At 41.8% G+C, this 26,577-nt stretch overlaps 1 protein-coding gene across 1 annotated transcript in view; it reads left to right on the forward strand.

Annotated features, from left to right (window-relative positions):
- negr1 (neuronal growth regulator 1) overlaps window positions 1–25,894 on the forward strand; it is a 121,171-nt gene extending 95,277 nt beyond the window's left edge. The window contains exons 7-8 of the mRNA XM_070908559.1: window positions 953–994; window positions 25,794–25,894. Coding sequence (XP_070764660.1) covers window positions 953–994; window positions 25,794–25,894 — 143 coding nt within the window. The remainder of the gene's footprint in view (window positions 1–952; window positions 995–25,793) is intronic.
- The last annotated feature ends 683 nt before the right edge of the window (window positions 25,895–26,577 follow it).

Raw genomic sequence — 26,577 nt, forward strand, 5'->3', positions numbered from 1 at the left:
TTTATTTGTTGCAAACTTCAGATCAAATGGACAGTAATGTTTACATTACAGTGATATCTTCATACCAAACTAGCATTGAATAATTCATGCTGCACAGCAACAGTATGGTTTTAACTGTGAGTTTTGGAAGTCTGATCAATAACCTTATCAACACCTAAATGTGATGGTTAAAAAAAAAAAATTATATATTGCTTTTATTTTCTGCACCTACTTGCATCAGAGTGAATTCTTTGGTTAAATCTGCAGAAATCTTTACATCAAATGTGACAAAGCATAAGATCTACTTGGTGTGACATTTTACATATACACTTCAAAAGTAAAGAAGATGGGTTTGTCGCTGTCTGTCCACGGGCACACTCAGCTCCAGTAGTTTGACACACTGAACTGAACATTTCTTGATGTCACATTATTCCATCTCCCAAATGCCACCAGTGGCTCAGCCTGAAATGAGTTCATAAGGTAATCAGATTGGGACTCTGAGTTCCCCCCTCAGAGGGATCAAAGGCAGACTAAAAGTTCCCCTTCTTTTTTTTTTGCTCATTCTACGGTCGCTTCATACAACCTAAAAGGAGGACACGAAATGGAGAAACAGCCAGTTTTTTAGCATACAAGCAGTGTGATGAAAGTTTTTCAGCCAATCACAAAACTCCCTTGGGGCTTTGGAGCAGCCCCAGCTCCCAGCTCCCAGGTTCCCCTCATTTTTTTGTCTTAGCAGTAACCCATGCAAATCCGAGGCAACTGGGGGGATAAAAGGTGTTGTTTATGCGCATGTGGAGGTTGCATCTTGCCACAGAGACACCAGTCCTTTATGCATGGAGAGGATTTGTCTCCATCCCCTGTCCTTTTGTCCTTGCATGCATTTTTCTTTTTCTTTTACGTCTCCATTCTGTTAATAATACATGAATGTCCTCTTTCCCTCCCCCTCCCTCTTCCCCCCTCTCCTCCCCTGTAGCAATTATTGAACCCACCACCACTAGTGCTGTCTCAAGCCCAGGTCAGTATATGTCACCATGCTGTACACCAAATTAGCAAAGAGGTCCGCTGCCTCATACTAACCTGAGCTGAAATCCTTTCCTCCATCTTGATTTATTTAATTGGCTGGCTGGAATGCCTGCTGGGTGTACAGCTTCATTGTATGTTTGTTAATTTGATTTGCATTCGTTTTTTTTCCTGTTAATTTTGGGTTGGCTTCTACAGCCTGGCTACCTATACTTCGTGCAGCCTGTGTCATCACGCCCGCCCCCCTTCCTTCCATTACAACCCCGCCTCCACCACCACCACCCCCATGTGGAGCTAACAGTAGTGTCATCAAAGTGGCTCTTCCATAGGCCTCTGGGTCTGATGCTTTTCATAATGCTGATGGCTTCTTCTTCTTCTTCTTCTTCTTCTTCTTCTTCTTCTTCTTCTTCTTCTTCTTCCACTCTTGCTCCTCAGTGCTACCGAAATGCAGTACACATCAAAGGCAGGAAGCTGTTGGTGGCAAAGGCCCTTGGTTTGTTGTTTGCAAGATGGAATCTCTGCTGTCTTTGTACTTTTATCACTCCCTTTCCGTCTCCCTCTCTTCTTCTGTGTCTTAATCTCCCTATATTCCTCTCTCTCTCTGTTCTTTCCTCTTTCTAGAACAATCAGCTGGCTCTCTGCCACCCTCTTTAACCTGATCTGCTAGAGCTGTTGTCGGCGCTACACTGTCACTGCCCCCTCCCGCACTGTATTCTGCTCGCTTCCACATTCCAGCCCAGAGTAATCCCCTCTGCCTGGTCGTCTTTTCTCCCTCTCTAATGGTTTTAAGCAAGTCACCGAATGTAATCTCTCATGCTGGTTACATTATTTTTGCTTAATGCTGTTCACGCGCACAGAAACAAGCACTCACACTAAAAAGCTTTCTCTGGCACGGGCACACACACACACAATATACACTGAAACGAAAACAGGCTGAAGTATTCAAACATGCTCAAATGCACCTGCACTTATAGTTCGCATGTAATCACATGTGAAAATTCATATTGTAACATGACCGCTTAGCGTTTTTGTGACTTTTCATCCAGCTCTGTGGATAGACGCCATCGTTTTCCTCTTGCGTTTTATGGAGCCACAGCCCTGGATTAGCACGTGCTCGCCTGCATTCCCTACCTGTGTATCTGAGCCAAATATAATTATCCATGGAGATTCTGTCAGATAACAAGTTAAAATAAGCTCAGCAGCAATGAACAGTCCTGGCATGGCCCTGAACTCTCATTTGATGTAACGCTTGCAGCACAAATGACAATTTCATGGTCCAAAGGAACACCAGTGGTTTCAATCGTGGAGATAAACTCACTCAGCGACCCACTGTTCTTGTTTTGTTCCAAGTTGTATTTGAAGTTAATTTTTTGATGGTGCCCTCCCTAAGTGGCTTGGCAAAGGGAATTATTTTAGATCCCTGCAAATGGGTCTTTGTCCCAACTGTTGTTTAATCAAGTTTCATAATTAATTTTAACAGGTTATTATCTGCTTTTATTTCTCCTGTGAATGAGTTTGGGAAGATGTGCTACCAAAATAAGAATTCTGTAAGGTAAGCGAATCGGGAGATCTGAGGTGGAAAAAATTGTTCATCCCCCGCAGCACATGTTTCAGGCCATTGATCAAGGGCAAACGACAAAACAAATTCAAATTACAAAGAGAAAATAACGATAATAGGTAATCAGTCACTGTGCTTTTATATGTAACCTTGCTGTGCCAGTACTACTCAGAATCAGTTCAGATGGGCAAAAATGTTAATGTGCAGGTTAATTAGATCCTATTTGTGTGTTAGACATTAGATTGTTTTGACTCAGAGCTTGTATACTCTGATCTTTCAAAGACACAACTGTGGACATCCTTGTTCCACAAGGATAGTTTTCATATTGATCCCAGCTTGCAACTGTATTACCACCCAACAGTAACTTAAAATGATAAAAGTCTGATGGATGATATATTTTAAGCAAACATCAAGGCTCAGGAGAAAGCATACTGGAATACTGAAACCAGAAAGATGGGAAATGATAATAAAAAAAGAAAATTCAGTAATAAATTTGGAAAACAGCAGCAGCAGAAAGTGTATGCAATTTAAAGTTGATTTGACATCCAAAATCTGCAGTGTGGCCTTTTAAATTAATCTGATAATCTTATTATATATCTATACTAACCAAAAAGGTAGCTGACTATTAAGCTGTACATGCAATTTGAAAGATTCACCCTTTACTACTCTGCAATACTGACCACAATGCACTGAGTTTTTTTTCTTGAGTTGTCAAGGGGCGACTTGAAACTCTATAAACAAAACCTAAGAGTTGACAGTTGACCCCCCATAGAAGCAGGAAGCCCCCTGCCCCGATTATCATCCAGGGAGAAGAAGTAGAGATGCCGGATTCATACAGGCATCCTGGGGTCTAAATCAACAAAAACTTGGACTGACTGGCTTTCAGGAAAGGCCATAGCAGAAAGATCCTATGAGGAAACAGAGATCCTTCAGTGTACGCAACAGGCGGCTGAAAGTCAGCGGAGGCCAGAGCACTGTTCTTGGCTGCTGGGGAGGCGGCATCAAGGCTGGTGACACCAGTAAATTTGGTGAGGAAGTCCAGCTCTGTAGTCGGGCTGGAACTGCACAGTCTGGAGGCAGTGGCAGAGAGGAGGATGATGGACACGATGAACACCGCTCTGAATAACCCCTCCCACCCGCTCGATGATGAACTGTGGCAGATGGACAGCACGTTCAGCCACCAGCTCATCCCATCAAAGAGCAAGGCGGCACGCCTCAGGAGTTCACTTCGCTATCAGACACCACAACAGCAACTGTGACCACAGCCTAAGCCAGCTGTGACCCCCCACCCAACCCACTCCCACTCAGCCAGACCTGTCACACTCACTGCTCTCATCTCTAACTGCTCCAACATCCAGACTCTGTGATGTTAAAAACGGACTTCTGCTGAACAATGACCCATAATGGCTATACCCATTATTTATATAATTATTCTTATTAGTAGTAGTACTAATGGAATAATTTGACATTTTAAGAGAGGCATTATTTGCTTTCTTGCCAAGAGTTAGATGAGAAGATTGATGCCACTCTGATAATTCAGGCGAAAACGAAAACGCACCGTCAGTTACTGATAGAAACAGATTTTTGCAGAACTACCTGCAGACATTCAACTGGTGTAGGATATTGTAATGTATATAGCTTTTAAATGAAAAAAAATTCTATACCTGCATATCTGTATTTTTGACCTCTGGCACTTGAGTTTCACTCCAGGGGTCAATAAAATGTTATCTTATCCTTTCTTAATGTATCTTATCTCGAAAATGTCATGCAGATATGCTAGATACTTGTTAGTGAACCACAGACAGAAATAGAAACCATCTGTCGTTGCTTCTTGACAGATTTTTTTTATATACTGCGCTGTGAAAGTTTACACTGCCTATGTTCAAAATGACAATAAAGGTCTTAAGCTCCTTTTATCTTAAGCATATGGATTTGTATGTATTTACTTAAACATAACGCACTGCTCCAATTCTCCAAAGCAGCTGGCTCGATGCCACCCTGTCATCCCAATGAAATGTAGATCTGTGATAATAGCATATGCTCCCACAGGCTTTCACTTCTGTTTATTCCCGCAAATCACTTGACAGTAGAAAAACAATGTTCTTAACACTGTTCTGAGCCCCATTTCTTGTCTTTGCGAGGCACAGTGTACTGTGCTACTGGTTCAAGGAATATTACATGCATTAAACATAATGTGTGCGACTCTCTCTGATTCCCATGTGTCATGTTAACTCCCAAATAAACAAAATTCAGGCAGCCTGAGTGTAGCTAAGTGAAGATGATCACTCCCCTATTAATCCTGTCCTTAGCCCTCATTTTTCATAGTGCATGATTATTTTTTTATTTCTCTCATATCGGGTATAATCAGAACTAATTACTGAGGAGATGACTCTGATGGTGTCGTCTTGAAAGTCTGGCATGTGAAGCATTTATTTGACCCTCCCCCCGACCCAGCATGAAGCACTAGGAGATATGAAGAAGAGATTAATGAGTCCATGAAGGTTTATGTGTCTTGGTAATATCGTGGAGTTGGTCGGAAGAAGAGCCGTGATGCAGCAACCTTTAAGAATTGTTAACTTCTAATCCAAAATGGTGCCCTGCATTTTGCGTGTATGCATTTTAGCAGACAATAGAGTCAAATCAGTTTCTGTGTATAGATGTTTTGAAATTGAAAGTCTCAGCAGCTTAATGAAGACCGTTTTCTGATTGATTTAGAGCAAGGGTAGGTCATATATCTTTCTTTATTCGAGGTCCAGAGCACAACATCAAAGAGATAATCTACCTTATTAAGTATTCTTCCGAAGTCCTCCAACATGCAAAAGTCACTCACTCAGCTCCCCAGGGCTCAAGGAGCTGTGTTAATCAAATTATTTTAGTGAGCATGTAAAGCTTCTTTAATCAAAGGATATCTGGCTAATTTATGTCTGAAATTGGGGTAATGTCGTCTTTGGAAGATGACTTTAAACATGGTTAGGTTATGCTTTTCCTTTTTCAATTCTTTACTTTATCTGATGTTGGTACAAGTTGGACCCTGAGGCACATTTTGTTGATATTACACTGTGCAAGGCCTTCTCAATAAATAAACATTTTTCTCTTAAGTTCTAAATTAATATTCTCTCTTGGCCATCACTTTGTAAATATTAGACTAACTATTACTGGAAAAAGCTCATAAGCACATTTAGTCTGTCTTTGAAACCATGTAATGCGTTACTTTGGTGATTAAATCTGCAGCTGACTGTTTTTCAAAATACTGTTGCAACATTTTCTAACTTTAGCCCTAATACATAATGCATCTTTAGCTGCGTTCATTAAAGTTTAATAACTTCAGGACTTTTTTATCATATTTTTTTTTTTTTCATGTTTGGCCTCAGTGGGAATTGATGAAAGAGTAACAGTTTGAAGTAACATTTTAAATTAAAAGTTCTCAGATGTTCACCCAGTTCAACTGAGGCACTCCATTGTGGATGAGGACCAGCCTCTCTGCTGACCCTGAAGATTGGTTGCTATCGCTGTTGGCTTGTAACAAAGGCAAAGTGACTTTGAGATTCACTGTATTTCTTTTTGTTTGAAACAGCATCTTTACTTTGTCTGTGGGGCTTATTGTCAATATGGTGTCACATCAAACAAAAGTTCTATTTCTAGTCGTATTTCAACATGAAAGCCTAAACATCTGAGCTGGTGAAATGGAGAAACTGCCTCCCATATTCACTAACTCGCTGCAAATTATTTTACATGTTGAACTCAGAGCTCATTGCTCTAAAAACAGAAAAGCATGCAACTCTTTTTACTGAAAATACTAACAATTAACGGGCAGAGTGTTCTTGCTCTTGGGCCCTGCAGCAATACATACTAACTTGCAATATATTCTGAAACATATGCTCCAATGGACATGTGGACTGGTTATTATTGATAACCTAAATACTAGGTCATCCTGAATTTACTGGTGTGCCCAGGAAAAAGTAAAATATTCACGAAAGTCATGGAAGGAAAAACTAAAAGAATATTAAAGGTATCTTTGGCTTTCAGACACAGTAAGTTTCTGCTGCCACAGCATGTCCTTAATTTCCATCAGGATTATTTCTGACATTGTGCAGGAGAACACTGATAGGTAGAGATTGATATTGAATTCCTTGGATGTCATTGAATGAGCTGAATAGATCCGGCTGTCCTTTGTTTCACCCCAGGCACAATCAATCACACCGATCACTGTCAATCAGTAACAATTACATAATGCAATCTTCATTTGTTCCACAGTTCTTTTCAAACCAAATGTGCTTCACATCCCATATGTTGTCTTTTCAGACATTTCCAGTTTAGCAGATAAGCAGTCTGACACTCCAGGAGATTCAAATAGAAGCAGGTACCAGATTTTAAAGGGGGCTTTTTTCCATCCCTTGGCTCTAACTTCACACACAGCGCAGACTCTGCCACCTTTCTCCTGCAACCCTCAAAATCCTCTAAATCAACCACAGCCAAGTTCCCGAACTTATACTGAACTAAAAACATACCAAGGCAGTGTGTTTTTTGCTGTCGCTCAGATGTTATGAATGAAATCTTCATCATGAGGTGAAGCACGCAGAACTCCTGAGCATGGGAAACTGTTTTCAAAAAAAGCTTAAAAAGACACCTCAGTGTTAACTAGAGCCGCAACATTTAGTTGATTAATTCATTAGTCGATCGAAAGAGAATTAATTGCCAACTATTTTGATAATCGATTAATCGTTTCAGCCTTTTTTCAAGCAAAAATGTTTGCTGGTTCCAGCTTCTTAAATGTAAGGTTTTGCTGCTTTTCGGTGTCATTTATGATAGTAAATGAGTGAGTGAATGAGTGTTTGGGTTTTCGACTGTTGGTCGGACAAAAGAAACAATTTGAAGATGTCACTTTGTGCTCTGGGAAACTGTGATGAGCATTTTTCACAATTGTTTTTCATTTTATAGACTAAATTATTAAAAATAATTGGCAGATGAATCGATAATGAAAATAATCATTAGCTGCAGCCCTAGTGTTAATAGTGCTAATGTATACTGTTCATTTACATTTCTGTAGCCAGAAGCACGAGCCAGAAGTGCTGAAGTTGAGCTGCGTCAAGTGGCAATTACAACATAGTCACCAATCAGACTACTGACTGCTCAGGTTTGTGAGTCACCCCGAGCTAATGGCAGTATAAATACACTGCTCTTATGAAATATTCAAGAGGATGGAACATCTCCCGCTGATAAACATACGTTGGGGTCTTGTCTGTGAGTAGACTGGTACTGTAAATCCTAGAGGACTGGACTACAGTACTAAACCACTCGAGGAGCCCCTACAGTAAACATCCTCTCTTTACCCAGCATGCCTGGTGTCAGACACACTGAGCTACCCACAGATAATCCTTTTTGGCAGTGCATTTTCTACCAGCCTTATCAGTTATATGGTGGCGAGATCAAGAGCCGTGTGAACCCCTTCTGCACCCTCCTCTCGCCACCCCGACTCTTGTCCTATGCAGTTTGTTTTGAGGTGATACGCTGACCTTCATTTTCAGCGAGTGCTAACTCCCCCAATCACCTCTGGAAGGCCCTGATAAGCAGATGGCATGTCATCTATCATACTTGACCCCTAGATCCCTGGACAATGTAAATAGACGATGAGTTTTGTCCTGTGGAACTGGAAGTCTGTGAGTCCAAAACCTGTTGTTACAGTAAATTGGTTCAAAGGCACGTAGGCTGTGCTCAGGAACTAAAACTGGCATTTCCTCCTTTCAAATGTTTATTATATAACAAATGAAAAGTAAACAGGAAAACAAACACCCCTACTATGTAGTTACTATGTGTACAAACCTCCTCATAATGCCCTACATTACACAGGAAACATCCAGCACTTACAGTAAGACCACCAATTATCTCATTTTATAGCGCTCTTGAGCTTTACAGCATGATCCTCTGAAATATCAAAGTGTGCCAGTGTTTCCAGAGTTCATTTAATTAATCAACAGTTCGCATTCTTCATGACAACATTTGCATTACCACACTGTAACAGCATATGTTTTCTGGAAATGAAAGCCATTACTTCTGATATTACAATAGCACACAATATGATTGCCTTATGATCTTCTGTTTTCACTCTGTAATTCCTTTTAATGAGTATGAATCAAGGGAAGTGTTATTTTTGCTATTTGGCTGATTGGTACTCAGTTGTTTATGTGATATTAGTCATTACGGGTTAGGTTCTCTTTGCTGTGGCTGCGTGGGCTTTTTATTACAGTGCCCTAAAACACACTGCGAGTGCTAATACTGATCAGTTAAATGTGGAAGACACTGACAATGAAATTGATTTTGTGTTTTACTGTGCTGGGAAGGGTGCTCTAAACCAAAGTGGTGTCTCCTTCTCCGTATTTGCTTTGGTTAATTCATTATGAAACACTTCAAAAAAGGAAACTTTTTTTAAAAGCCAAGGAAACAGAAATGAATATTGATTGAGCAATTGTTGCTATACACAAAACAAATGGTGATACATGGATGGGTTGAATGAATTACGTCCATATTGGAGGATTTAGACCTCACAATTTACGTCTAATGGCAACGTTCAGTGCCAGTGCAGGAAGGAGTGTGTCCCATATGTAGCTAAGCAGATTATAGGGGTGTGGAGGTCGTTGGTGGACGCACGTAGCATATCGGACTTTCATGCAGGACATCGTAGTTGTTATGCATAGTGTACTGTCCTCTTTGTGTGTCTAAGGTGTAGACATATAAACAACCAGACTAAGTCCACTCAGAAAGACAAAGCTCCATTGTTTTTCCCCCGGTGTCAGCATTTGCCTTGTGGTCCACAATTAACTAGCTTACTTCCTGGTTTAGATCTAAGGGCAGGTATTTTTAGTGCAGTACCACAGCTGATCACTAGGGGTAATAACTAGAAATTCACTTCCTTGTTAAACCAAATCAACTGAAGGTGGAGAAAGCAAGGAGTTTAAAAATGTTGACATTGGACTTTTTCTTCTCAGGTGATAGGGTTGGAAAGCATCTTACAGTATGAGGACGTCTGCTTTAGCACCAATTTTCATTTAATTTCTCTGATTCCAGATCAAGCATTCAGAAAACAGTTTGGACTCCCACAAAGGCCCACTTACCTCTCTTCCCTCCAATCCTAACTATATAAACAGATTAGTATCCATATTTCATGGGCCTTAGCCTTTTCTCTGTTCCTCTCTGCCCCCCTGCAAAGCCTCATTTTCAGGGCTGCTTTTCATCTGTTTGTCAGTCTCTGGTATAAACGTCAGCAGATTATTCTACTTACCCCACATCTCTCTTACTGAGTCTCTCTCTGCCTCTGTTTCCAGCTCTCGTTCCCTTGCTCCCACATGTACTGCTCTCCTCTCTACCTCTGATTATCTCTCCCACTTCGCATCGCCTCAGGAGTGTCGGCCATTAAATGCAAACCCGGTCGCGCTGTCAGTCCCACGCACACACAGAAGAAACACAGCAGCACACACCAAAACCGTAATAACTGTCTTCAGAAGAACAAGAAAACTATTTCACAGACTTCACTTTTTTCTTTGTTCATCTTCCATGGATATTTCTCAGTATTTGTGAGGATAATATTGGTGGTGGGTATTAAAACTGAGACCTGTCAGAGCCTTTGCGGTTTTTAAATTGTGCCAAAGAGTCTTTTTTTCTTTTGTGTTTATTCCCACCTCTTATTTGAGCTCTTGTTGCAGGCGGTGCTTTTATCCCTGTCGTTGTCACTTATATTTATATTTTTCTAGCATAACTTTTCAGAGTTTGCAGATCACCAAATCTCACACATCTACCGCTGTACCCAGAAGATCAAAGCACATTATGCACTGTAGCGCTTTCAGGTCTGTGACATCCTTCCCCATTTTTGATGTTGTATTTACAACTGTTTTTCAAAAACCTGCTTTCTTACTCTTGAATTTAAAGTTTGTCAAATAAGAATAAAAGACCCCATAAGATAAGTCACTGTTAAAGGAATAAGGAAAGTGTTTTTTGTCAATTCAAATGTTTTTCCAACTTTAATTGGCCCTCTCGCCACTGCGGTCAGGGTGATTAATAAGACAATTCAGTTGGAAAGATGAATTTTGGTGCTCCCAACAACAGACAGGACTCCACTGTTGCCGTGTGAGAGCTGGAGCAGAAAATGGATAGTCATTTCCTTTTATGGCCACGAAAGGCTGCTGTAGAGATTCAGTCTTGGTCTATAATTGAGACACCAGGGTGTATTCTCTTTCTGGACAGACTCTAATGGTTAGTGCATTAAGGAGGATGATTGAAGAAAGCCACACACTTACAGTAGAGGCCGCGGTAAATCAGAAAAGATGGCTTTTTGGCCAACTTGTAGATTGCAGTGGGTTCACACTGTGCAGTGCTTTAGGTCTTCCCTCTCTCTCATCTCTGGAGAGAGCACTCTTCAGCAGAGTTAAATGGGTGTAATTTTGAGGTAAAAGAGAGAACACTTTTAGTAGTAATGGAGAGAAGGCTGTGGACATGTTGTCATTGCCCTTGGAAATACAGTAAATGCACTCTTCAGGCCTCGCTCAGTTGTTAGGAGGCTCCTCTCTGCATCACTCTCAGGTTTTGTATTCAGCTCATGAGGGATGAAGAGCTGAGGCAGTAGCTTTCATTAAGACATCAGCTGGACTCTGCATATCACAGACCTGCAGGTTTAAGGTGCATAGTCCTGCCATATCTAACAAAGCCTCACAACAGTTTCCATTTTTGCATTTTAATTCAGTTTTTATCTTCGTCTTTTAACAACAATTATTATTATTGTTTATCTGTCGTTTTAGTCAACAAGTGAGTCTCATTTTCATCATGCATTTTTAATTTTTATGTCTTTTCTGAGGCTACACCTGTCGTCTTTGATGTGTACAGTTACCATAGTTACATGTCTTGTGCTTTCACTAGGTTAGCAGAAAAGGCATTGATTAGTTGTTTATAACAGCATGTAATGGTTAATGCACCCAGTGCCCGTGTCATGCTGCAGTAAAATAATAGTCTCCTTAGTAAACACAGTTGTCATTCCTATAGTTGACCTTCTACTGTCACATAATCTTTCGGGTCACAGATTTCAATGTAACACCAATCACTCCCTGTCATTCCTACTCACTTAGTGCTGCTACCTGAGCTCCACACTGCATGCATCGCATTGTATTCACTCACAAGTTCACTAAAGTACTATTCACAGTCTGGGTTTAGCTCAAGACGAGCAGTGAAAACATCCAGACATAATTGCAATGCTAATTTTAGCAAACAACTTTTGATGTTGACCTCCGAAGTAAATCCTGCGATAGTGAAATTATTACATTAACATCAGCTTACCTTTTTAGATAAGTCAATGTGCTGGCCTGCATGTTCTTCCAGTTTGTCCCAACTGTTTTGTTACTATTTTGTATAATTTTCAGTGTGATTGTATATATATGTATTGTTTAGTCCATCCATCTGTTATTTTGTCCAAGAACAGATAATACCAGTTAACATTACTTTGCATTAAATCAGTAGTTCATTTGTATTATAGTTTAGTTTTTATTTGTTGTTGAAAAACATTTAGTCACAGTTTCCGTTCTCATAGGTTACACTGCCTCACAATACTGTAAAATACTGAGCCTTTATTACACAGCCTCTGTCAGACATCTAGCATTTCCAACCATTTCCTGTGAGCTTCACTTTTGACTTGGAGTGTCAGGCCTGGGCAGCTTGTTGTGGGGTTTCATATATATTCATATATGACAGCTGGCTGCCAGCAGATTACTGGTCTTTCATGTGATTGTGCCAGAGGGGTTGAGTCTTTGTTGCCAACTATCCTGATAATACTTAAACCGCAGGAATTCTACCCACCCATGACATGTCTTCTTCCCATGTATTTGAATCTTAGAAGGACGGGGTGCCTATATGTCACTCCATGATAAGTGTTAGGAATTACACAGTAATTAGTTTGCCCATTCAAAATAAAGCCTGACTGACACTGACAGTGGAAGATGCCTGAGGAGTAAAGATACTGTGCCCACTGCCTCCTAAGGCAACCTCTGCTAAACCCTTGCCTCCCAAATTTGCACAGAAATGATTATTCTAGGATTTGTTTCACTTGTATAAATCAAACATACAGACTTAATGATATGGAGATGCATTTAAGCTGCTGTTTTATTGTTTAAGTCTGTTGCTGAATCATTTTCTTTCCTTCTTAATTCCACAACCAGATTAGTGACACCTCAGAGGGGGAATACAGTATGTTTGTTTTCAGTTGTACTGTAAGTATTCACAGTCTATAAAAACATACAGTAAATGTACTAATTTATGTATATTTTGATGTAGACTAAAAGCAAATAGAGGAACAACCTAATATTGGATCCATATCATTAACTGTTTACTGTATGAGCTGTTAAGAAGGATGATGTGAGGGAAACACAATAGAAATGTGTCAGCATCAGACATTTTATTATACCATTTATACAGAGGGAGTTTTGTCTTTTATATCTCGCATATATATATATATATATATATATATATATATATATATATATATATATTCTTTTTTTTTTTTTTTCATTCACCCATCTGGTTATTTTATCTACAAACAGTTTCACAATGAAACATTGTGATATAAAATTACATAGTGATAGATAATCTTATATCCATATTACACACCTCAGTTCTTTAGTGTGATAAATATTACAGTATTTCTCCATCAATTCATACAATGGCACAATTTGTGGAGGCTGCTTTATAAACAGATAATGAATGACAATATCATAAATATTGTAAGTTATAATCAAGTTATGTAGTTATGTATATAGTGCTTCTAAATGATAAATAGGGGTCCTTTTCCCATACAACCAAATGCAATTGAGATTGGTTATTATTATGTGCATATAAACAATGCATATAAATACATTTAATAAGGGATTGTGTCAGACAGTCCAGTCAGCTTGATGACATGCTCTGGCTTTCAGCAGGTTCACTTTAAAACAAACCTAAGAAAAGTACTTACATGACAGGTTTGTTCAGAGCTCACCTGAGTTCAACTGCTGTGTTTTCGGCTCGCTCCATCAATTGAACTTTAACTCCTACTGACAACACTTGCATGTAAATGCCTGTCAGTCATCAGAGATGTGAGTGTATTGGCTATTTATTTGCATTTCATCCAGCTTTGGCTGAAACAGAATTCAATCTCGTCTTAATCACAACAGCCCAGACGCAAACGGCACAACTCTAACTGCATTTGGTCTCCACTTTGTATGCAAGATCATACTGGAGGAAATGTGATGGAGGAGGGCTCACTAGTGCTATTCTTAAGTAGGGTTTTCCACACTTTCCTATCTCTGTCCACAGAGAGAGCTTTCTAAATGAGTCCTGTTGACTTCCTGTACTTGATTCACCTTCAAACGCATTGTGTTATCGATTACATGGATCCATACGCGCTGTCCTTATGGCACAGCAAAGATTTTTGTCCACCGTCTGCTCAAATCACACCCCAGACACTTCCCCTTCGTCTTTTCTTTAATTCCTTCTTTACTTCTTTTGTCAAGTTTGATGTCTTCAGTGTCGCCCCTCCGCCCTCTCAGGATGAACTCTGTGCTCGGTGCAGCAGTGCTGCTGCACAGTGTTGTTTTACTCTGGCAGACAATTATCTCTGAGACGCCTGAACAGAGAGAGCTGCTCTTCACGACAATTTCCCCCTTCCCTTAAATCAGTCCACACTGCCCATCACCCACTAAATGGCACACACCCGTCTATGCACAAACACACACTAAATCATGCTGACACAAACAGGTACCCCTAAAGCGTTTTCTCTCTTTTCATTTCTCTTGTATTTATGCTATTAAAACTGTGTGGACTTGCACTAAAGTTCATCACACACACACACAGACCACTTCAATCACTGTCACAAGCCTCAGGAAAAACCTCTCAATCAGCCCAACAACAGATGACACTATCTACAATAAACCACCCATTAAAAGCTGAGCATATGCATCGCCTTCCTCTCTGTTTACCACTCCTCACGAGTCTTCAAAATCTTTTTATTGACAAACCACACCTTGAAGACCTTGGAGGTTTTTAAACGCGGTTAGAAAAGGTCATGACATTCAGGCATGGCATTTTCTTTGGGGAAATGGCTTGGATGTCTGGCCGTTAAATAAGGTTAGTTCTATCGGCTCGATTTCCAAGCCGTCTGCCGTCTTCGGTGTTGCTCAAGAGTGGCCGGCCCTCCGCTAATGCTAAAGGCTCTCATTGCAAGTTGGAGTGGTGTCACCATGTGTGATACACTCCCCTAGAGGCTAATAAAGAGTGCAGCACACACATGCACACACATGCAAACACACGGACTGTATAAGCACTTACAAGCTGAGTATGTTCCTATTTGGCGGTGGTGGTGTGTATGTGTGTGCGTGCTTGGATGTGTGCATTAGTGGTGGATGGCTGGGGGGTTGTTGGTGACAGTTAATGATACACTTCTTCATGCACACACACAAACACTTTTATGCATCCTGCACAGCTCACTGCTATCTCAGTTCCCCGCTCCCCTACTCAGTTCTTCTCATGCAACGGAGGAATTGAAATGCAAGTGCTTAAGGGTAAAGCCTCGAAGGCCCCCAACAGAAACCATTAACCCTTTAGTATTCCCCTGGCCTTGCAGCTGATGAGTTATTCAAGGCTTTTGACAAGGATCCACCCTCTTTACATTCACTAATGATGAAGAAAGGTCAGTGAATACGCTGAGAGATGCCTTTGGCAAAATAATCTCGGGACTCAATACACCAAGGCTGTATTGGCCTCTGAAGTGATAAACGCCCCTTTTTTTATCCAAGTCCCCCCTTCCTGCTGAATTACTGTAATGTGTTTGAAACAATCAATGGGCTGAGCTACTCACAAGCCAGAGTCCTGTCACCATTGACACTGTTAATTAGCACTGAAGAATCCCAGGCGCTTTTGTCTGAGCACATTTGAAAGGAGTCGAGCGGATTAGACCATTTTGCTTTACATTTGTTATTCCTAATGCCATCTAGCATGGGGAGATCTCAGTGATGGTGGGTGGCTCCCAGTGGGCCCCCAGCCAGAGATCTGCATCCTAACATGAAACAGCAAAAAAATGACTGGAAAAGAGGGCTGATGTGCTTCTCACCAGAACAGTAAGGAATCCTAGCACAGATCACAATCAGAGGGATGTTCCCCACTTCCATGATAGTTCATTTGCATTGCTTTTATGAATTAGATTTTAATAGTGTGTAATTTGCTTTGTTTGTTGACATTTGACTGGTTGATATGGGTTTTGAAATGACTAGCAATCCCCTTCTTTGTTCTAAATCAGGCCAAATCTTGATTTAGTCTGAGCCAGACAAAAGAGGATTGATAAACCACCCAAGAATTTACTTGGGTGGTTTATTAACCATCTAATTATATCCCTATGTTCACTCAATGAACTAAACATGCCTCTGTAAAACATCAAATCATGTGCTATTTTTGGAAGAAGTGTTATTTTTGATGAATAACTCTTGTTCCAGGAGATTGTGTTTAAACAATAATTCTGGTTATCTTCTACAAGCACATTATATGTGTATCTAAAACCTGATGCAGCTCATCCCTCCGTACTATAGAGCTCCATTGTTGTCCAAAAACTATTAAAAACACATTAATAAGCAAAATCGTTGCTCTGCCTGACATGTTCCTTCATTACTGCAGTTTGTTTTCAGTCAATCCCACATACACCATCCTGGTGCCGGTAAATACTCACCAGAGCTCCAATTGTGTTTACTCCTTTTTGAGTAACGTTTGCTAAAAACTACAGTGCCCAGCTCTTTGAGGAAATTATTGAACCTTTTTCAAAAATGAAACTATATGTTTACAAGTTTTCAAAGATGTACAACTCCAGTGGGAACCAATGGGCTTGAGGCCAAGTGCCATAGACTGGCTGAAGGAAGTCGGAAAGGATTGAGAGACGGACCAACACATTGTTGGTCTTTTGGTTGATTGTTGGTTGAGCAACAATAATATAGAATATCGCCAGCCGCATCCGTCATGTGTGGACATTTTATACTGGAGAGAACTGACATCTGAAGACTTCTGGAGATGCTCTATGCAGGGCTCCAGATTGACTAATTCTCTTTTCAAGGTGAAAAATTATTCAATTACAGTGTACATGATGCTGAACACTGTCGGACTGAAGCGAGACAGTTGTCATGAATCGTACAAGTCGGGCATGTTGAAATTAATGGTTATTTGTTGCCTCACACAGTCTGTGGTGAACTCTCGCTGTGAATTTAGCAAGTCTGCAATTAAATCTAGGAATGTTTTTTAAAAGAGTCAGTTATCGGTGTGATTGTTATCATATTTTATCATCATATTTTATCACATTTTTAGCTGATATAGAAATGCTTTTATTCAGTATGTGTTGCTTGGATAGTGTAACATCCTTACTTGGAAATAGTGTTTTAAGTATTCTTGATGAGAAAGTGCAGATTCAATTGATCTTGGTTCACTTTTGCTCCTCACACATTATACAGGACACATTAACAGAGGAGCTCAGTAATTGGATTCTGGGTGTTATTAACCAATAAAACAGCATTTTTGAAATTGCTGGTGAAACTTTGATCATTATTTTCTAGACAGATGGCATTAGCCCCTTTTATACGGCTACTTTGTGACCCTTTACATTCTGCCATAATTGCCTTTAATGGTATGAATGCAATATAATTGAGCTGGCATTTCCCGTGCTCACATTCACTGTCACAAGAGCAGTGAGTCAACTTGATGATGAATACTGTATGTAAATGTGAATCCACCTGCTCTGTTTGCAGCTACAAAGGGTGCTGTGCATTGATATTTGCTGTTCCTGGTACCAAGCTGAGTTGAACCAGGGGTCAATCCACCGGTCCAATTTGTCGGTAAACGCAGACTTATTCCCCTCAGTGATTCCAGTCAATAATGTTTGACCTCATGTGAAAAACAGGAACACAAAGGCGGAGAGAGTGGTACTCACATACTTGAGAAGCTGCAGTCACCAAGCAAAGTCCCACATCAAAGGGAAAGCGCAGGTGCCACCATCCTGGTATTAATGCAACCATGAAAGTTGCATATCGATAGTGTCAGCGCGGCAGAGAGGATAAGCCTACAGAGGAAAGGCTAAAGTGGATGCGGAGGCGCAGATAAGAGTGAAGGGCTTTTTTTAGACTCTGACACGTTTCAGTGTGAGGTGATATTGTCTGCCTTTTATTCATACAACCATAACATCAAGTCGTTCTACAGTTATTGTCATTGAACGGAGTGCACACAGCTCAGCACTTCCAAACAATAGTCTAAAGCCTGGAACGCACTCAAATTGGATATGTGTTACACTTAACTTTCAAATGCACCCATTGTTTTTGTTTGGCAGCATTTTGTGGTGCGTCAAACCACCTTGACGTGTCTACTCTTAAAATGTTTTGATTTTCTGAAGCATTCAAAGAAGCAGTCAGACCTGTGCGGCTAAGCTCAATCACGCTTACAAGGATACTGCCTAAACACAGTGATGGACAGTAAGTTTTGAGGTACTTGTACTTTGTTTCAGTATTTCCATTGTGTGTATACATTAATCTGACAGCTGTAGTTCCTAGCTACTTCTCAGTTTAAGATTTTACATGAAACTAAAACTAAAAATAAGCTTATAGTGTAATACAATGTATTGTTAAAGATTAAACCAATGACTCCCAGCCTTTTTGGCTTAACCCGATAATATAATATCTGATAATATGTACCGTAGAACTGCCTAAAGAAGGCTGACCCATTGTAATGTGAATCAGAACTTCAATAAGCTGGATCCTTTGTGTTTCTGCAGTGAACCCTCAGAAATGTCAGACGGAAGAGCATCAATGTGACACAAATCAAGTTCACTCCTAATTTCTGCCTTAAATACACTCTCCTGATTAACTGCATCTGACTTAGTGTTTACCCTTTTAGTGCAGCCCATCTCCAGGACGGCAGACGGAAGCTATTAAGAATTAATTAACAGCAGCACAATTAGTTTTCTAGTTTCAGTATAAAAAGGGATTCATTCCCATTCCAGACTGCAATGTCCCAAAGGTACATGTGTCAAGAGGGTCATTTATGCAGCATTAGCGCGCCATTTTGTGTTTTGTTTTGTTTGGCTTTGTTTGTTTTTTATTGTCCATGGCGCCGCAGCAGACATTGTGGTAGGAGATGCTGGAAGGCTGTGGATGTTTATATCCAGCTCTGAGACCATGAACTGTTAACTACTAGATTCCTCAGTGTGTGAATTAAAAAGGAAGGTATTCACACACACAGACCAGGCTGGGCTTGGTAGTATTGTGTGTGTGTGTGTGTGTGTGTGTGTGTAAGAGAGGCAGTGCCTGTACTATCTCAAACGGCTGTATAAAATACCCCTCTGAATCAATGGTGCTCACTTCAGGACACTATAGCTTTTATCTGAACCTCCCGCAGGCAGTCAGCAACAAGGTGGGGAGTAGAGACTGGAGTGCATTCACCGCCTCAGGTTCTGTCTTGGCGTAATAAAGGAATATTTCATGTGTGACACTCACACAGCCTATGGGCGTACACTATCTAAAGCAGACTTTGAGCTAGCAATAATTAACGTAAACATATGGCGTGTGCCTGCTTTGAATTGTGCCTCTCCTCCACGCAGCCTCAAGTGTTGTGCAGCGCCTCAGCTAGAAATAATCCACTGCACATGCTAATCACTTGGCAATTGATTTGGCCCTTTTTGGTCCAACAATTTCTGTAAACCACCGAATTGATCTGGGAGAAATCAATTAACAGCTCAGGGTAGGTAAATATGAACAAAAAATATGGATTGCTCTGCATACAGCATGACCATCTGAGCAAATTTTGGCTGCAGCTCGTGTGCTTGTGCAGAGATGCTCAGCGTGAGCAAATTCCAGTCAGGTTTGACTAGCCCCAGGTGAACTGTGATAACCAGGCAGTCTGCAGTGATAAAGTTATCCTATATCCATCAAGAAGAAAATGCACTTAACCCTCCACATTCAGGCCTGCTGTGTTATCAGCACCATAATGGAAATTGATAAAAGAGAGCTGTCTTATCATAATCCTACATACATAACGGCGGGGAATTGCCATTTTAGGAGGCTACAGGCAAAGGAGATGGGCGGAACGGAGAGGGCAGGAAGAGAGGGTTGCCTCCTGCTTGGAGGTCAGATGTTATCGGGCTGTATTGATGGAGCAGCTCGTGGAGATGCAAGTGGCGTCGGTTTTGTTGTCAACATTCTTCATAAGTGGCCAGATTGTCGGCGTCATCATAGGGGCGCAGTAGCCAAGCAGCGGCTGACTCAGCAAAACCTTGGGCCTGCAGCAGGACTCGCACAGAAATAAAACCCTGATAAGCATTAAAAAGTGAGGGAGAGACGGGGGATGGGGGGATTATTAGAGATAGTGGGAGCGAGAGACCAACATATGAGTGGGAGACTATTATAGAGACAGTGAGAGGAAGAGAGAGGGAGAGAAAGGAAAAGTGGGGCTGCAGGAACTTGCTACATGCTGACGCTATTTGTTTGTGTCCCTGTGCATTTTATTAAGCCTCTAACATTAAACAGATTTTAGCTGGAGCAGCCAAAGTCGAGGAGTGGAGTAATTACGCTTTTGGAAATGCTGTGATTAAAAAACGCTTGCTTAAAGTATCAACTATACTGTTGTTTATTCCAAGAACGTGCCGATGTGGATTTACCCTCTAAATTTAGAAAAACAGAAAGAAAAAGAAACCTACAAGAGAAAATTCATAAAAAACATTTTAGAAATGGAGATTTATCCATCAGACGTGCATATAAAGTACATCATTTGCAAGCTCATTGATTTCCTGCATAAAGCATGTCCTTGAATTGATAGGTGCAATAAACATACGTGCAGGTCACTCTGAATTTTGGATTCTCTTGAATGCCAGACTTCACTATTCATTTCAAATAAGAGGAACACACAAATACTTTCTGTATAAGGAGGAGGAGGAGACTGTAAAAATGAGACGTCGATCAATAATGAAAAGGAACAGTATCTGTGTGGAGAATGCAGGAAATGTCCTCTCTGTCGGGATTCCTTCCTCCAGCTCTCGCTGTGCTGAGGGCCCTCTTACGTGTCCAGATACCCCACAGAGGCGTTGATTAAGTCAAGCTGAAGGCCAAAGCCTGCCTGCAATCGAGAGCCCCCGGCTCACTCAGTAAGCTATCAGGTGACCCGTCTGTCTCGCTCATTCACTCTCCAGTTAGATACTGATGCTGAGAGGAGCTATTAGGCCCCAAAAAGCATTCTGCTGGGTGTTGATAACCCGGCAGGTACCAGGATGTGGAGGGAGGGAGGAGGTGGAGTGAGGATATGGCAGTACTGGGAGGCGGAGGAGGGTAAATGATCTCTGAAGGCCATCTTATTAATGGAGGCTTTTCATTACTAGCACTAATGCAAACGATTGGTGGGGCTAATGAGCTTGAAGGTCCGTGTGAATGAGGGCTCTGTGGAGCAGTGTGTGTGTGATAATCATAGCGGGAGACGAAGGCGATGAGTTCTGAACATCATATCTGGCCATGATGAAGGTTTTGATTGTAGAAGAACAAGAGGAATAGAGGGAGAAATGGATGAATGAACTGATGGGTCGGCAAGTCAATTGTGCGCCAACTCGATATGGCAGGTTGCTGCAGGCACAAGGGTGCAAGATGAATGGCGGAGGGGACAAGTGTATTTCACTGTCAGTGGATTGAAGTGAGGTAAAGCATGGAAAATGTCTTGATCGCCTTCTGTAAAGTGCTCGCACACTCCCGGTGTGTAGGCACTTAGAAGACGATGAAGCGCAGCACAGTCTTTGACGGCGCGGCGTCCCCTCGTCAAATGTCATGAGCGTTGCATGATATTACATTTAGACTCTTTGCCGAACACCAGCTCAGTGCCCCCCCCCAAAAAACTGCTTTTAGTGTGTGCTGCACTGTGTTAAAGACACCCTTGGTGGTTGCTGTGAACCTTGCATGTAGAGGGATTTAGCCCGATTTACAGCATGGTGTGTACAGGATCAGTTCTGGCTCAGGAGTGTCTCATGTGGGCTCTCTCAGGGGAGCTGCGGGGGGAGGACCAGAGGCCACTGATTGATGGTCAAGGACACTGAACCCCTCCCCCACCCCACCCCTGCTCAGAAGAGCCCATCTCTGAAGCCGTGTCCTCGGGGGGATTGGGATGCTGCCTGGCTGGCTGCCGTCTGTGCGCCGCTAGTGACAGCCTGCTTGGAGGATACGACCAACTCAAGGGGATGAATCATCCACTAAACGACAAATGAATGAATTGGAGACTCAATCCAACACAAAAACATGGGGGATTTTTTCCTATTCTTCTTGCATTTTCACATGTGCTTTATGGAACATGTGTGAAACTTAAGGCGAGCGGCTTGAGGATTTCTGAATGGGTTTTCACAGACCTTACAAACCCAGCGTGTGTGATGGTTAAAGGGCTGAAAAGAGGAAGGGAAAGGAGCTCACGCTATTACTTAATGAATGATGATGTTCCACTGAATTACAGTGCAGCGCATAACACTCGAGATGATACTCAACACAAACCCCGCATCGAGTGTCACTGTTGCATATTTCAGTATGATTCATTATCTGTGTCAACAGTGACCGAGGTTCAGGGCCTTAGCATTTGTTGTGCATATGATATGTGGGTGACAAAACTGCTGTCGATGGAGATTTGGGTGGGAAGGGGGAGGGAAGAAGGACGACAGAGAGAGAGAGAGAGTGTGGCTCATACTCCCAGCACACTATTTAAAGCTGATGGCTCCAGTCCAGAATCAGAGGAGAGAACCAAGGATTGTTATTTTCATATGACTCTGGCTCGAGCCGGGGAGGCTCTAGTTTTTCATTTCAATTCGGTTGCAAAACAATAATTGAAGCGTATCGCTTTCATCTCCACTTATCTCCTCCGCTCCTCTCCCTTTTGAGCGCTGCTTGTCTTCTCAGCGTTTGCGCATCTTGACACTGTTGGTTTCTCTATGATATATTGTCTGGGATTCTGGTACTTCATTGTAGCTCGGTGCTGATGTACATGGCAATTAAATTCAAACCCCAAAGAGGTAGAGCTCAGTCAGAGCCCCCCCCCCCCCCCCCCCCCCGCTTTTCCTCTCTCTCCAGTCCGCTGCTGCTGCAGCCTTGCTCTCGCACCCCTTTCAATCACTGTCTTTTTCCCCAGCTCTCTCTTCCTTTGATTCCCCCTTCTTCTCCCCTGTATCTGTCTTTCTTTGGCGCTGGCTTTCTGTGTGTCTCTGTTTCTCTCCCCTCCTATTCCCTTCATGTTAATAAGCAGAATAATGGTGTTGCAGGCAGTTCTTGGTTGGGGAGTTAATTAAAATGGCAAGTTACAACCCACACAGTCAAAACAATGGAGGCCCCAGCTTTTCGTAGTGACACAGGGAGATATTAAACAAGCCCAAAATCAAACACTGTGAGGACGCAGGAACCCAGTAACACCTACTATCCCCCAACCTCACTTAACACTTCCCCTCCTGAAGTACTGAGCGGTTTATTCTTACGCTCTCCAGCCCAATCAACATTAGTCATAGCAGAAACCCAGTAATTACCCTGTGAGCTCCCTGAACTGCTGTATGAAAAGCAGTTGTGTACAAGATATTAATGTGATTACTGCAGCATTTACTGAGCCAGAAACTACACTGACACTGATCAGATGAGAAACTGAAGGAGGGAAATAGTGACATCTGCCTATTCCCCACCCACCGCCACAAACACACACAAACAAGCACTCACACACACCACAAATGATTCTGCTAGCGTGGCTAGCACAATGCAGCGCACTCAGGCTCCAGCAACAGTGGGCCGGCTGAGCAGGACAGGAGCTGTTGCTATGGTTACCATTTCTCGGCTCGCTCTCAAAGCCCAGGAAAACTGTGTCATTATCCTGTACTTTGGATAGGAGAAAAGAGAGAGAGAGAGAGAGAGAGAGAGAGAGAGAGAGAGAGAGAGAGAGAGGGGAGGGGGAGGGATACAAAGAGAGAGAATGAGGTAGAAAGGGAAGACAAAGATAGAAAGGCAGAGACAAGGAGAAAGAAGAGGAGGGGCTGCAGTTCACACAGGCCAGCCATGCATCTAACACATACATCATCAAAATTTGCACCCATTTGTGCTCCTCTATTCACCACTTTTCCCTTTTTCTCCCCCCTTTTCCATCTGTCAGCGGAGCTATAGTTTTCACTCTAATAGGTAAACAACTTCAGTGCTGACAAATAATGCTTGAAAATATCAGGTAAAAGCCGCGCTGTGTCAGGTGATAATGGGATGTGTGTCTTTTTTTCCCTCCCTCTCTCTCTCTCCTTGGCATCTCCTGTGAAAATTGTCACCAACAAGCTATTATGTTGGTAAAAAAAAAAATCAATCTCTGCATCATTGTATTTATTTTAACACAACAACAGCCATATGCCACTCTAATGACAACCAGTGCAGGTTCTTATTGAATAAATACACGGTCCACAATAACAACAGCACAGTGGGATAACAGTCGTCTCCTGCAAAACGTGCAGCTACGAGTCGTTCCTAACCTGTACGGTATATGTTCACGATTGCATCTGTGTGTGTGTGTTGATATGCAGCTGCTCGCTTTGCTCTGTGTGTTTGTGCAACGTGAGGTCCACATCATAGGAGTTACATTGTGAACTAATTACATGGCCGTGTAAATAGAGGCACCCTGCTGATATGGGCTGTGCACCACATGATTTCCCCTGGTAGAGCAGAGCCTGTTTGGACTGCCTCGCTGTGCTGTGCTGTGTGTGTGTGTGTGTGTGTGTGTGTGTGTGTGTGTGTGTGTGTGCGCGCGCAGCCATGCATGTGACCTGTACATGCAGGTATACTATATGTGTGTGTGTGTGTGTGTGTGTGTGTGTGTGTGTGTGCTGAGGCAGAGCATGTTGTGTAACCTGTGAGGTGTGCTTTATTGAGCTAAAAGAGTGTGTCTGTGTTGAGGAGGCAGAGTAGCCCCTCCAAATGAAAGGCTGCCCTCTCTCTCTCTGTCCGCCTGACGCAGCTCTCCAGAGAGACCTGTTCATATTACTGTGGCTGTCTGCTGGACAGAGAAACACAAACAGCACAAAACAAAGCCGCCTTTCGATAGGAATGTGAAGAAAAGACCTCATGTTGCCCTCATCTATTCTCCTCTCACTGCTGATGGCTTTTTTTTGTACCACTAACATGAAAGAGGGGAAAGGGGGAATAAGTGTTTTGACATCCAACTAGAAAGTGATGAGATGGAAGAAAAGTATTTTAGAATCTGTGATGGAAAGTCACAAAGAACATTTAATCAAGCACCGCACTTAGTCGAGACGAAGCGGCATTTTGAGAGTATCTAGCTTCCGTATCATGACATATTTCTGAGTGAAACAGAACAGGCAGGCGGCACGTAACGTTGGGAGGAATTTGATTTGAACGTTGAAAAGTGGGCGTGTCATAACGGACATACCATGCTGTTGCTAGCAAGTGAACTAATGAATCTTAGCTCTGCTAAAAGTTGAAGTTTGATTGATGGGTTGAATTGGTTGAAACTGGTTGGTTCCAGCTTATGTAAGAATGTAAGAAAGTCATATTTTGTTTTACAGGAAGAAAACATGATTGCATTTTGATATAAGAATACAAAGACATGATTTATAGGTGCACAGTATGACCGGGGATGTGATCTAAGAGGGCTTAAAAGGCATTTTTAATTTCTTTTCATTTTCAATTTTCAGGTCCATTTACTTTATTTGAGTATTTCTATTTAATGCTACTTGACATGTACTTTTTTACTCCACTTTATGTGGGAGGTGTAGTTACTTATTATCATAGTTTTCAGATTAAAGGCCCTGCATACCCACACGTGTTTTCAATTACGCCTTTCAATTAAGACCACTAGTCAGCTGGGTGGAGCTATGGTGAGAATTACATGATGTTAAAAACAGGCTAACTTGTCCAACCCTTATAGCACACTAACAGGATAGTGAGAGAGCCCTAACCGTAACCTGGACGACGGGTGTGTAGGGGCTTTAAGGTTTCAGTCATTGTCGTCTCTCTGTCAACATTTAGTATGAGAAGTATGAGCTTCTCTTACAAGAAACCAACTCAAAACAGTGGCAGTGGCACAGTAATTGCAGGTTTTACAGTCTCATTTGGAAGCACCATACCAAGCTGACTGCAGGTTTTCAAACGGTGGGTGCTGCTGAGTGAAAGTGCAATCACAACTAATCACTGCTTCTCTTGTTTCCTGCCCACAGCGCCCAACACTGCACCCTATGGGAGCACAGGAAGCGCATATGTCCCGCTGGCCTGCCGATACCTGGTCCTGGCTCTCTCCTCCTTCATCAGCGTGTACTAACAGAGGCCAGTCCAGACACAATGACTGTCGAGAGCATTTATGAATCCTTTTTGACATTGCTGATGACTGGAATCCAATCTGGTACAGTTTGTTGAAAAGCCGTGAGGGGAAAATAATCAGCGTTTCTTTGTGTGGGGAAATTTTATTTTTTTTCTTTGCTTTTTGGTGGAATTTCTGTCATGTAAATACTATGATGTTTTTTTTTTTTATTATTATTATTTTTTCCTCTCTTCTTTTCTGATTGATTGACCACCTTGTTAATAAGTGCTCACCCTCAGCCCCACTCCACCTCCACTCATATCAAAAGCCCCCCAAAACTTCCCAAATGAGTTACTTTTCATGCCTCTTTCTCTGGGAGGCGATGGCGCAGAATTGACATTTTCATCCGTTTTTTTTGTACATGGCTAAAAAGAAGCAATTGTGCCAAGTCTCTCAGTACACAGAATTACCATACCAATGTTGTATTGAATGTATTATGGGTTGTCAAACAAAGGAAAGACATTTAGATTCCTAACAATACAAATTCTGATTATGGAGTGTGCTTAAAAAATACTGAAAAAAAAACCAGAAAAAAAATCAAAAGAACAAAAAAGGCAGGGCTTTTCCAGGACCTGTATTGTCATGATTACTCAATAGATGGATGAACAGTGTTGAAGGTGTGCTTTGTTGTATTCTGAAATGGG

This window comes from Enoplosus armatus, chromosome 7, assembly GCF_043641665.1.
Source record: "Enoplosus armatus isolate fEnoArm2 chromosome 7, fEnoArm2.hap1, whole genome shotgun sequence".
In the NCBI taxonomy this organism is placed as follows: Eukaryota; Metazoa; Chordata; class Actinopteri; order Centrarchiformes; family Enoplosidae; genus Enoplosus; species Enoplosus armatus.